The 14,007-nt window shown below is 41.1% G+C and overlaps 2 protein-coding genes across 6 annotated transcripts in view; one reads left to right on the top strand and one right to left on the bottom strand.

Annotated features, from left to right (window-relative positions):
- LOC140914912 (DNA nucleotidylexotransferase-like) overlaps nt 1–14,007 on the bottom strand; it is a 384,775-nt gene that overhangs the window by 245,832 nt on the left and 124,936 nt on the right. The window contains exon 5 of the mRNA XM_073353929.1: nt 3,955–4,027. Within this exon, the coding sequence (XP_073210030.1) occupies nt 3,955–4,027 (73 nt within the window). The remainder of the gene's footprint in view (nt 1–3,954; nt 4,028–14,007) is intronic.
- The window catches only part of BLNK (B cell linker), a 144,908-nt gene that overhangs the window by 24,715 nt on the left and 106,186 nt on the right, over nt 1–14,007 (top strand). Inside the window, exon 1 of one of the 5 annotated variants that reach the window (XM_073353941.1) lies at nt 7,560–7,612. The exons of the other annotated variants lie outside the window; for them this stretch is intronic. Coding sequence (XP_073210042.1) covers nt 7,589–7,612 — 24 coding nt within the window. The 5' untranslated portion in view covers nt 7,560–7,588. Of the gene's footprint in view, nt 1–7,559; nt 7,613–14,007 lie in introns of those variants that run through there. 5 annotated transcript variants of the gene reach the window in all.

Genomic DNA, 14,007 nt, shown 5'->3' with positions numbered 1-14,007 from the left:
TGGGGGGATGAAGGGATGGAGGGAACCCGGGCCCACCCTCTACTCCAGGTTCCAGCCCAGGGCCCTGTAGATTGCAGCTGTCTACAATGGCTCCTGTAACAGCTGTGTGACAGCTACAACTCCCTGGGCTACTTCCCCATGGCCTCTTTCCAACTCTTTCTTTATTCTCACCATAGGACCTTCCTCCTGAGGTCTGATAATGCTTGTACTTCTTCCAGTAGTACGCCTTCTCACTCTCAGCTTCTTGCACCTCTTGCTCCCAGCTCCTCGCACGCACACTACAGACTGAAGTGAGCTCCTTTTTAAACCCAGGTGCCCTGATTAGCCTGCCTGTCTTAATTGATTCTGGCAGCTTCTTGATAGGCTGATTAGAACACCTGCAGCCAGTCTGCCTTAATTGTTTCCGGAAAGTTCCTGATTGTTCAGGAACCTTCCCTGTTACCTTACCCAGGGAAAAGGGACCTACTTAACCTGGGGCTAATATAGCTGCCTTCTATCACTCTCCTGTAGCCATCTGGCCTGACCCTGTCACAGTTGATAGGTATGGCTGCGTATGAAAATTCTTACCTAGACTTTTTAACATAACATGCACACATGGTCAATATTTATCAACTTTTGATTAGCTCACCCTTATCTAGGTCCATAACATGATTACCTTTCTAACTTCTGGATAAACATATTTATAAAACAGTCTTTCAGGATAAATATTACATAGAATACAATCTAATATTTTCTATTATTGCCTATTTGTTTTATTGAATACACCAAATCATTTGAAACGAGGAGAGTATATTTTACATTAGTATGCAGTGGTCATCATTAAAATCTTTACATTGCCCTTTGGGGTAGATAATGCTACTGTGGCATTCACACTGTACTTTTAATTGCCTGAAAAAAAATTAGGATTCTAATAGCACCTACTGTATACATAACAGAACTTTAGATATTCAGTATGCATTATATTGCACAGTATTCACTGTTCTGAAAATAACCAAAATGTTGATTATTTGTCCTAGAAAAGTCAAGTAGCATTACCCTCAAGGACAAGTCAGCTGAGACTGTGAAAATAATTTAAGACAAACATGCAAATATCCTCTTTGGTGCTAAAATAAATTTATTTACAGGCATTCAGATACCATGGTGATGAGCACAGTATAAACAGATTAGATCTGATCACACATGTACATTGTACCCATGGAAAATGTTTCTTTACATTTGCAACTATGTAAATCCTCCAAAACTACTAATTTGTGGAACATTTACTTATGCAACTTTGACCTCTTTTCTTGCACTTTGCTCATTAATGCATCTCAGCTTGATCATCTTGTAACATTCCAAAATCTTAACCAGCTTTTCAACAGTGAGCAAGAGCCATGAAAAGAACATGCCTTCCCCACGACCCCTCCCCTCCCCCCCAAGTCATGCCAAACAAATCATATCAAAACAGATTTAGAATTATACTGTTCCAAAGTCCATGGCTGACACTGTTCATTCCAGAACAACTAAGATTTAAATTTCAATACCCCATAAACTGCCAGGGCTAAAACTCTGAAGCTGTATCTCACTGGAGAGATGGCGTTCCTTGTATAATGTTAGTTGCTAGTCTTGATGTTTGGCAAGATATCAGACCTTATAACTGATATATAGAAAGTTATTTTAGATCAGTGGCTCTCAACCTTTCCAGACTACTGTACTCCTTTCAGGACTCTAATATTTCTTGCGTACCCCAAGTTTCACCTCACTTAAAAACTACTTGCTTACGAAATCAAACATAATATAAAAACGTGTCACAGCACACTATTATTGAAAAATGGCTTACTTTCTCATTTTTACCACATCATTATAAAATAAATCAATTGGAATATAAATATCATACTTACATTTCAGTGTGTAGTATATAGGGCAGTATAAGCAACTAATTGTCTTTATGAAATTTTAGTACTGACTTCACTAGTGCTTTTTATGTAGTCTGTTGTAAATCTAAGCAAATATCTAGCTGATGTACCCCCTGGGGTACATGTTCCCCTGGTTGAGAACCATGGTTTTAGATCATTTAAAATTGTATTCTACTATTTCTTTCACTCTACAGTCTGTACGTGGTAATTGATACAATCTGATCACAAAGGCAGAAGGATATTTTAAAAAAAAAACAAAAATTGTGAGAGGTAAGTGCCCTAAAATAGGGTGATACATATTGATACATGGTGGTACTAAAGTTTCACTGGAACTTGGGATAACCTCTACAACTCACTCATAGCTATACTACCTGCAAATAATGTAGATTGTCTCAAACAAGTGCCAACAAAAGTCTCCACCTACATATACTATATGCATAGATGCTGCATATACTGTACCAGAGATACGTTCAAACAAAAATGCAGGTCTTAACACCTCAGCACTCTGGACGAGACAGCTCTAGATCTGAACTTTGTTGCTTGGACCCATGTCTAACATAAATGCACATGTTTATGTTTTGCAGACTCCTATAGTAGTGGTGATTTTAAATATAAGTTGAGGGTATCCTAGAACTCTAGATAGCTGCTTTTCGCTTTGGCGTTTCTTTTAGACTAAAATCCAAATGAATAAATGTGCGTCTGTGTACATATATAGGGACAGAGAGAGAGAATATAGATATTGTAACTTATGCACTAATGTTTCAAAAAACAAATATACATGTACATAGTGGAGGCCCTCTTTGTTCTGTGTTCACACAGTGCCTAGTACAGTGAGGTCCTAGTCCATGACTCCTAGGGAATGTCCACCCTGTATTGTATACCTGGGACTGTGGTACCAGGTTGTGGAGTTGGTGTTTTTAAGCCTATGTCTGCGCATCCACACTGCATTGTAAATCTGGTTTACAATTGCTAGAGCCAGGTCTCACAGCCATGAGAACATGTCCACACTACACTACACAGACCTTTTGATTCAGGTCTGTGGTTTGAGCTGTGCCACACTGCAAAATGACAGGGCTTGGACCCAAATTACAGCAGGAGTCTGGGCTCTGACCCACCTCCTTCACAGTGGCCTAGGACCTGAGTCCCGGATGCTTGCTGACCAAGTCAGACTGGTTTATGTGAGGAGAGAAGCGGAGCTTGAACTCAAACCTGAGTCAGACCCTAGGTTTAGCGTGCAGTATTGACCTACCCCTAGGCAGTACCACAATGCATACAATAAATAACTCTACATGCAATAAATATATATATACATAGAGCTGACAAATGGTTATACTGTTCGCATGTGAGAGAAAGAGGTATGTTCAAATCTTCCAAGGCACCTTGTTCTTTTCTCTTCTTTCTGTCTAACTGACATTGCCTTTTATTTCACAGTAACTAAAGCAAAGAGAAACCTAGCCTCCCACTGAACTTTTTTCCTCTGCTGTTTTTTCTCTATAACAGTCTGTCATCCATCATCATCATTAGCCTCAGACATGTTACTGACATTACACATCAGTTATCACATTGGGCATACTAGTCTAGAGGTGATTTTAATTAAAGCTTTAAGCACGAAAGGAAATCCAATAATATTCAAAAATGGCACACACAAAAAACAAACCACAAATGCACTATTCACAGTCTACCTTTAATTTAAGGAAAAAGGGAAGAGAAAAGCAGACATTTAAGCCAAACACAACCATTACATGGTAGACAATCATCTAGAACAGAATGGCTGTCTATCTGTCACACCTGTGTAACTGTAAACTGAAGGAAGCCACATGTACCTGAAACATTGATGCTTTTATATTTGTATTGAAACCAAAAATAGTACTGCATGCCCACACTGGCCAATTAGCCTCTTAACTACACAAGAATCGAAGTTCAAGGTCTCACAGCAATTTGTTTCTTGCAGGTATGCTTTACAATAGGCTCTTCATTACACTTCAACACAATAAACACAGCTGCTTCCAGGTATAGCGCCTTCCATTTGGAAGACTTCAAAAGTATGTTTAAAACCTACCAATTTGCTGGAATTGCTTCACCCATCATTGAAATGCAGCCTCTGAGATGCTGGCCTGGTTGCTCTCTAGGGGCTACCACAAGATAAGTGTTAAATAGTAATAATACTAGATAGACAGAATGCAGAGCCTTTTTAACATTGCATAACTATGCTAAACAACAGCCTAGGGATGAAGTGAAGAATATTGTTCTAATCAATTGGTAGTGCACATGGAATTTAAGTCAATATAATGCAGTTACCCAAACTAAAACATAAACAGTGGGAGTATTTGGAGGGAGGCAGATCTTCAATTGGTCAAGACTTTTGATTTTGCATCTCAAAACAGTATCTCTTACCGCACCCTAAAATGAGGCTTAGGTGTTGGTTCAGCATTGACTTAGACAGGAGAGAGTCAAAGTTTCAATAAATTTGGTAACAATCTACTTATACCTTGGTCATCATCTCTCATCCAACTACAGTCCTAATATAATCTGATCCTGCTGAGCTTGTGAGCACCCAGAAGACCTCTGTCTGGGTAATAGGGTCACAGTGATTATCGAACAGTAGGCCAGGTTGCATACTATTTGGCAAATTCAGTGTGACCCAAGGAAAGCAAATGTGCTTTTGCAATAAACCTAGAGACACACACAGTGTTTTTATGATGGTGTTTACTTAGGATGACTTTGTGGACAGCACTGCTGAAAGATTGGGGTGGATTTGAGGGATATTTCACCATAACCAATAAGCATAATGTAATATTACTAAAATTAAGTGATACAGATACAATACTGGATTGGGAACATATGAATATTACATTAAAGGACACATGGCAATTTTATCTCACAAACTGCAAATGTGCTTTTCAAACGTAAATAACTCAGTGGATTTGAGGGGAGTTGTGCAAATAAAGTTGTTAGTCTAATTAACGATTGTGAGCAGCTCACAACAAAAAAGACACACCTTTAGAATGACTGGCACTATCAGGTACCTAAAGATCCATCGTTTTAAGCCCTGATTCAGCAAGGGCACTGAAGCACATGCTTAACTTTAAGTACTTGTAGTCCCATTGCTTAAAGCTGGGATTACTCATATTATGTAACTATGCACATGCTTAAGAAATTTGCAGAACTGGAGCCATAAAGATTAAGTGCATTGTAATACATGGATTTTGGATTTAAGACTTCTGTTGTATTTTTAAGATAGCTAATGATTTATGGCATATTCGGTTTGGGAAATGAGACTGTTCTCACACCCATATACACAATTTTTTCCTGCTTAGCTATTTCCCAGCATGGATTTCTTATTATTTTTGTCCAGATGCAGGATAGCATGAAGCAGCTGTTTTTGCAAACAGCGTCAGCAGGGAGTACTTCTGTACAGTTCCCAGGCCCTTAGCCAGCAAGGGCTCACTCACTGTGTTAAAGGGTGACTGAAATCCTCATTTTCTAGGATGTTATGAGGTTGATCGGACTGGTCTTACTGGACTGGGATCATTGCAGAACCTCTGTATTGAACTGTTTGCCTTACGTAGCAGTGTTTGAGGAGGACCTTGACATAGTTTCTCGCAAGTACTAAAGTCAGTCTGTCTCATCAATCATTGACAAGAATTGACTCTTACTGTGCTATATCCTGTTATCATTTCAGCCTCCCCTATGAGAGCAAAATGCAAAACATTAGTGCTCAAGGAATACAGAGAAGCACTTGGCTGCATAGTGGTGCACATGGCTTCTTAAAATGAGACACTGCAGTTCACAATGGTGATCTCACAGTCAGTGGAGCAGGAGCAGCTGTTACCTATAATCCCCACTTTTGTTGTCCTCTGGCACCTCAGCATGCAAGTTAGATCAATTTAGATTCAGTGCAAGTGCACTCACCGAAGGCAAACCTCTTCACAGGTGGGCATGGCATAGCATTTCTTTCCTCATCTAGTGACCCCTGATAACAGCAGATCCAGACCTGGGGAAGTCTCTCTCCATGTGACTCAGCCCTTCAGCCAGGTCACTTTAAAGTCTTTCCCCTTTCAGGGTAACAGTGTCCCACTCAGACAGTGCCTCACTTGACACTGGTCATCAATAGGACATCTTCTGCCCCTCCAGGGCTCCTCTTCTGTTCTACCTTCCTGTCAGAATAGTGACCCTAGGGATTCTTTCTGGAGTCATTTAACCAAATTCAAAAGCAACTGTGGCCCTTTCCTTACGCTTGGGATTTTAGTCCACCCTGTCTCTCTATTCTACTGCAGAACACTAACTCTCAGGGATTACCTCTCAGGAGACTTGCTCCTCGTCTGGATCCTGCTTTATGCCTTACAATCTGTCTGTCGGTTAGCCTTCCGTCAGGCTCACTTCAGGAATTTTCTGCTACCATCTTAAATCAGAACTAGGGTGTAAACTTTTTCCCTAAATTCCTTTGCTATTATCCAGGAAAAGACTAGAAAGACTCTTTTTCTTCTCACCCTGCAGTCTCCTTCTACTCTCGGTTTCCTCCCTTTATAGAAACTACCCAGCTCTTCCCCCAGCTGGGACTCATCATTAATTGGGCCTGGCCCATTCCCTGGGTGAAAACAGGTGTATCAATTAGCCACTGAGGCCCACATTAAACATTTCAACATTAGTGCCCCATCACTCTTTACTACACATGCAGGAGTGCTGGAACAATTTGTGTAGTGGGGGTGCTGAAAGCCATTGAACCAAACTGTAAACCCTGTATATGATGGAAACCACTTCAAGTCAGAGCGTGCAGCAGCACCCATAGCACCCGCAGTTCCACCGCCTATGTACACATGGCTAGAGCAAGTGTTTGTGGTATAGGAGGGTGTCACAGGGTGGGCTGACCACTTAAGGGGGTTGGACTCAGTCTACCTGTGCCTTCTCAGGAGCCTTCCCAGGTAATGGGTTTGGAAGCAGATAAAAGGGAACCTGCTCAGCTCATCCGGGGGTGGGGGATGTTGGTGTCACAGGGAAACTCTTGTAGAAGTGCAGGGTCAGAGAGGACTGAAGCAAAACCTTTCTAGCACAGTTGCCAACTTTCATGTGGTAAATAAGCACCCCAACTTTCCCAATAAGCCAAAAATCAAGCTAATCCCATTTCAAAATGAGGTCAAAACAAGCCAATCCCTAAGAACCCCAATACTCTATGTGACTAGCTCCCCCTGGTGTGCAGTCGGGGACTGTGGTGGGCCCACAGTGCACCCCTGAGTCTCTCTCCTGCTTGTCTCCCCTTTGCCCCTGCTTGCCGGGAGCTGATAAAAAAAAAAAGAAGCAACAAGCTACAAGCCAAACAAGCAACAAGTTAAAAACTAGCCAGCAAGCAACTCACAAGCCAAGTAAGCCAAAAACAAATCCGATTTCTGTGTTTTTTTCACAGATTTGGCATGTCTGCTTTCTGGCCAAGCTAGATAGAAAAACCTGGCTGGAACTACTTGCAGTGAGGGGCAGGAGCAGACATATTAAGGTGAAGAGGTTTGAGAAACTGCCAGGTAGAAAAACGTGGATTTTGGGAAGGAGCAGTTGAGCCCAGCAAGGTCTGAAGAAACTGAAGTCAGGAAAAGGCTTGTTTTGATTTTAAGTTGACATTTGACCTGCAAAGTAGTTTTAATACAACAGACCAAGAGTCTGGGTGCAGTTTTTGGGAAGATCAAGAAAGGGAAACCGAGGAAATGGCCGAGGCTGACACCGATCGGGTACGGTCTTTTTACAGAGTCTGTGTAAGGGGTTTTAACAGAATATACACCATGTTAGGTATCTCTAATTTGGGTGCAATACTTTAAGCAGCTGCGTGCCCCTTGATGCCACCACCAATTCCTGCAGAACCCAGGGTTTCTTTTAGTCAAGTACTAAGGGAGTCAAATACTTCTTATCTGAGGCAAGCATAGCTCTAGGTGTTTATGGCTGCAGACTCTGAATCAACAAAACAACAAGATTTCTCCTGATTGCTAATTTCTAGAGCTGGTTGAAATTTAGAATTTAAGTTCTGTAGCAGGGGTTCCCAATCTTGATTCGTGGCTTGTTCAGGGTAATCCCCTGGTGGGACGCAAGATGCTTTGTCTACCTGAGCGTCCACAGGTATGGCCACTCGCAGCTCCCAGTGGCCGTGGTTCACCATTCCCAGACCACTTCCCCTGCTGGACTTGTTGGATTTGTGCTGGAAATGGCCCATCTTGATTATCATACACATTGTAAGGAGAGTGATCACTTTAGATAAGCTATTACCAGCAGGACAGTGGGGTGGGGGGAGAGAAAACCTTTTGTAGTGATAAACACCCATTTTTTCATGTCTGTGTGTATAAAAACATCTTCTGTATTTTCCACAGTATGCATCCGATGAAGTGAGCTGTAGCTCACGAAAGCTTATGCTCAAATAAATTGGTTAGTCTCTAAGGTACCACAAGTACTCCTTTTCTTTTTGCGAATACAGACTAACACGGCTGTTACTCTGAAACCTGGTGGCAACAGTTGATTTTCTTTGTTTTCTTTCTCAGCTCTTCCCTGGAGAGGGTGTAAAGGGGCTTAAGTGTACTCCACAGGAAGGAGTTCCCAAATGCTCCTTCTTGGGTTCTCAAAAGGTGCTTTTTGCACTTGGGTGGTGGCAGCATCTACCCATCCAAGGTCAGAGAAAAGCTGTAACCTTGGGAGTTTAATACCAGCCTGGAGTGGCCAGTAATCATTTTTAGAATCCTTGCGGGACCCCACCTTCTGCACTCAAAGTGCCAGAGTGGGGAATCAGCCTTGACGCTCCTTTATCTGGAGTGCAACTAACAGAGGCACCATATGTCCCAGGATAAAGTATGAACCCTTCCCCTTTTCACACATTCAAGAAACAAATTTATTCAGAAGATTAATCTTCTGTCTCCTTTTAGGCCAGTTTTGTTCTTGCTGCCCAACGTGGAGGAGCACTGAACTTTAGTTTGTAGGGTTGGACAGTAAAGACACAAGAAAGACAGTCTAGGATAGCTAAATGTGTGCTGACCGCTTCTGTGATACAGGAAAGTGGAACCTGGCTCTTTCACATCTGCTCACAAATGAATAAATCACTGCCCAACACCCAACAGTGCTGGTGACATATGAAAGAAGAGGACTGGGCTTAAATTAGTTCAATCTTTGTTTTGCTGATAGGTTTGCTATCTGAAGGAGCTCAGTCAAAGTCCAAGTGATAAATTAAAACACACAATTTCATAGAATCATAGAATATCAGGGTTGGCAGGGACCTCAGGAGGTCATCTAGTCCAACTCCCTGCTCAAAGCAGGACCAATTAAGAGTTTGGAATTCTGAGCTAGACTTCAGAGGGAATTTACCTCTAAATAATATACACCACAAGGGTATTAATAGAGAAACTATGATAACTTTATTTTCAAGAGAAAGTTACTTGGTTATTTCCTGACACTCCACCAAAATCACATCAGCAGGAAATGTAATGCATTAGTGTTTCTTCACTTTAAGGAATGATAAATGATTATGATAAACAGTGTGATGGCTCAAAATCTATTTAAAAATGCATGGAATTACCTGTGTAAAAATGAAGTCAGTCATTCAGAAAGATCTTGCGTCCCAATGGGGAAAATGACAAATATGCTTTTGCAAGGCTACCAATACGTCTCCATAGATGCGACAAAAAAGGCATGGTTGTTCCCATGAGAAAAAACAATGTTCCACCTTCCAGTACAGATGGAAATCTACCTATGACCCCAAGTCTTTGTACGGCTTTGCACAAAGCCCTCAGAAAGTATCAGACCATTAGATAACCTAAGCCACTTTGACTGAGAGAGAACCATTCCTGAAAACAAAACAGCAGCAGCGATTCCTGCTGTTTGATGTGATCACAGCAAGCTCAGGAGGTCCCTTCTCAGAAGTTTTGGTTACACCAAACACTGCCAGGATTTTTCACACTTTTGGTCTCATACCAGTTTAGCGCCAGTGGAGCTACCAACGATCAGAGCCCTAATGCAAGTCAGGTACAGACATTGTTATGATCATGTCTTAGTGGTAAGAACACCTGCATGCAGTCTACACCAGTGCTTCTACCATTGTAAGCACTAGTGAAGCTGCACCCGTGTTAGACCAAGTGTGGGAGTTCAGTCTACACTGAACAGTTGCAGACAAGGCTAGTATGGTTGATGATCATGTTTGGAATAATTCTTAAATATGGCTACAGGCCTCATTCCAGTGGGACATGTTTTGCATCCAAACTTGAAAGGTGTAAAACTGAGGAAACAGTGCTAGACTACGATGGTATTGGAGAATAGTCTATGGCAGAATTTTGTTAACAATATAATCCGGTCCATACTGGACAGAGAAACTCTGCAACAAACAGGATTGTTGTTGGCAAGTAGTTATATGTTCAAGCAGTAGCATGGACACAGCTAGAGTTACACAAGCACTGGTACATACTTAACCATTCAGTCTTATGTCATCCTTCAAGATTACCAGAATCTACACGGAATTGAAGTATTTAACCAAAACTATGCCACCAATTTTTTGTTTCCTTTGAAAATATGCCACTTTCAAAAATAATTGTTATAAACTGAATGAGTTGAATGGACCTTTTCAATAACTTTTTCAAAATATAAATCCCAATAAATACATTTTAATGCTTTTTGCAAAAAAGTTCCAATCTTGAAACTAAAATTATGAAATTCAGCTTTGCTGTTACTGCCCACTTCCAACTACATCTCCAAGGAAGTAATTTTCCTTTTCTTCCTCTTTTAAATTCATCACTTCTTTCACCCAGCCTTCTATTGCTGGTGTCCTACAACTTAGTATCTGAAGAGAGACTAGCTAGCCTAAGTGTTTTTCAACAATTTCCCTTCCATTAGTTGTATGTTGTATGTCTTTTACCAGTAAATATTATACCCCTAAAATTAATTATCTAATAACATTTCATTTGCCATTGACTATTATTAAAGTGTTATTTGTATTGTGGTAGCACCTAGAGGCCCCAACTAGAAACAAGTGCTTAACTTTACTTGAGCACATGCTTAAGTGTTTTGTTTGAATGCCTTGTCTAAATTTGCACAGGAAGTCTGCGGCAAATCCTAATCTGCTAATCCAGCCCTTAACAACAAGGCTGTCTTTCCCCTCCTAAGGATTCTTACACATTTTGAGTGGAGACTGTTTTCCTCTGTTTATTCACAAAGCAGCTGTATTGCTCCTGTAAAATATCCTGCTGATGTGCCTTACCCTGACATATGGGGGCCGGAGGGGAGAATCACTTCTGGGGTGAGAGTATTAATCTCTTCATGTTCATTCTGTCCTTTTCCTTTCTAATGAATCTGCCAATAAGGGTGACAGTAGCTTTGTGATATGAACATCTGCTCACTAGAATCCAACTGACACCACAACTGATTTCACATAGGTCACATATTGATAAATGGGGTTAGATTTAATTTGCTGAACTGAAGGTAAAAGACTGTAATACAAGGAGAGGAGGTTTCCTTGTTCCATATGTGATATTACAGTCTTAATGGGACCAGACTGCTGTTATAATCTCCTGTAGTATAGTAACAGCTGATAAATCTGCTTTGCAACCTCAAATTGCAACAGAGCTACCTTTCAAGTACATTTCCTATTACCACCACTAGATGTCATACTTTTATACACTTTAAAGTGGCTAGAACAGGAGTACTTGTGGCACCTTAGAGACTAACACATTTATTTGAGTATAAGCTTTCGTGGGCAACAGCCCACTTCATTGGATGCATAGAATGAAATATATAGTAAGAAGATATATATATATATATATACATACAGAGAACATGAAAACGTGGAGTAAGAGGCTAATTAATTAAGATGAGCTATTATCAGCAGGAGAAAAAAACTTTTGTAGTGATAATCAAGATGGCCCATTTAGACAGTTGACAAGAAGGTGTGAGGTTACTTAATATGGGGAAGTAGATTTAATATGTGTAATGACCCAGCCACTCCCCGTCTCTATTCAAACCCAAGTTAATGGTATCTAGTTTGCATATTAATTCAAGCTCAGCAATTTCTCATTTGATTCTGTTTTTGAAGCTTTTCTGTTGCAAAATTGCCACCCTTAAATCTGTTACTGAGTGGCCAGAGAGGTTGAAGTGTTCTCCTACCGGTTTTTGAATGTTATGATTCCTGATGTCAGATTTGTGTCCATTTATTCTTTTCCGTAGATGATTACATTTAAAAAATTCCCTCACACTTTTACAACACAAATACATTCCATTGGTCTCCCATCTTTGCTGGCAAAAAATTTTGAGATCTTGAATATAAACTATAATACCTAGGTCTTAATTCCAGGGTTGCCAGGTTTTTATTGTCCTTCCTCTGCTCTTCCATTTTCCCTATGTTGCACCATTTTACCTTTACCTGAGGAAGACACCAAGAAGTTCCCACTCCAAATTTTATTCCATGAATCAGCCAGTATAAAATACATTGACATCATTCACCCCAAACCACTGCCAAATCACTATTGCCTTGCATTTTTTCCTGGTGGAGAATACTGAGATCTCACTCAATGAGAACACTGAATAATATGCCATTTTTGACTAAAGAAAGTCCATGTCGCCCCTGACAGAGTATGTCCAATGCACAATTCTGTTCCAGATGTGGAAGCTGCGGATTGTACATGATCCTGGAGCAGGTATCTGAAAAGAGCTTTGTTTGTATGAAGTGGTGATTGACAGAGCTGAGGGAAGAGAAGATCTGAGGTTTGGAGATGCAGATGGAAACTATAGTTGAGTTTCAAAGGGAATTTGCGAAGATGATGGAGGGAAGGAAAGAGGAGGCTGAAGGGAAAGGCCAAGACTCACAGATGCAAACTGGACTGAAGAACTCTGAGGGGAGATTCCTGGGTGAGAAAAGTGGCCAATGGAAACATGTGACTACGAGAATCAGGCAGAGGAAAAGTCTGGATAGTGAAGAAGAAATAGGGCTCAGGAAGAGGTTTGCTGAGTTGGAAAATCAAGAAGTGGCACAGCAAGCAGTAACTGAAGGTGGAAGGACAAGGAAGAAGTGAAGAGTGGCTAATCCTATAAGAAGAAGTGAAGAGCCAAAAAGAAGGAAGGCCAAAGAATCACACTATCACCAGGAAAAAAGGCGGATCTCCATAAATGGTGACTCCCTACTAGGAAGAACAGACAGGCCTGTCACCAGAGCTAATCCGGAGAACAGAAGGGTGTGCTGTCTGCCAAGCTAAGATACAGGATGTGGATCTGAGGCTGAAGAGGATCCTAATAGGAGCAGGAAAGAATCCACGGATTCGCCTTCATATGGGAACAAATGATTACAGCTAAATTCTTGCTGGAACGTATCAAGGGTGACTAAGCCAGGCCCAGGAAAACACTTAAGAAAATGGAGATAAAACAAGATTATGATGATCAACAGATGGCTAAGGCAGTGGTACTATAAGGGGAGATTTGGGATGTTTGACCTCTGGGAGGCATTCATGGACAGAGGACTATTCTCATGGGATGGACTCCACTTGAGTACGGAGGAAATAGACTTCTGGGATGGAGGTTGGCACAACTAATTAAAAGAGCTTTAAACTAGGAACTTGGGGGAGATGGTTGGGAGATGCTCTTGTAATCTCCACTCCTGATTCTAACACTGCATGGGAGGAAAGAAAAGAAAGAAAAGATACAGCAATGGAGAAAGGAACAGCAGTGGATAGGAGCATGGACATTAAGAGGAAAGATAGTGCTGATACCAATGAAACTAACAGTTAGGTAGGCGATACTGGCAATAGAATGATTATACCCAAGCAGGTGAGGAATCTGGGCAAAGCCAAGCAGAAACAACTCAGATGTTTCTACACCAATGCAAGGAGTCTGGGTAACAAAATGGAGGCACTAGAACTACTGATGCAGGGAGTGAAACCAGATATTATAGGGATACAGAAACATGGTGGAATAGTAGCCATGACTAAAATACGGGTATTGAAGGGTGTGCTGTTCAGGAAAGACAGAAATAAAGTACTGGTGTAGCAGCACTATATGTGAAGACAAGCCCTTGGTGTGCATGTGGCATTTGGGTTATGAAGAATTCTCACTTCCTCAATATATCAGACCAACATTTATACCACATCCTGCAACGCCTTCATCGCTAAAATAT

Source organism: Lepidochelys kempii, chromosome 7, assembly GCF_965140265.1.
Source record: "Lepidochelys kempii isolate rLepKem1 chromosome 7, rLepKem1.hap2, whole genome shotgun sequence".
Lineage (NCBI taxonomy): Eukaryota > Metazoa > Chordata > Testudines > Cheloniidae > Lepidochelys > Lepidochelys kempii.
This window is presented reverse-complemented; position numbering and strand designations above follow the sequence as displayed.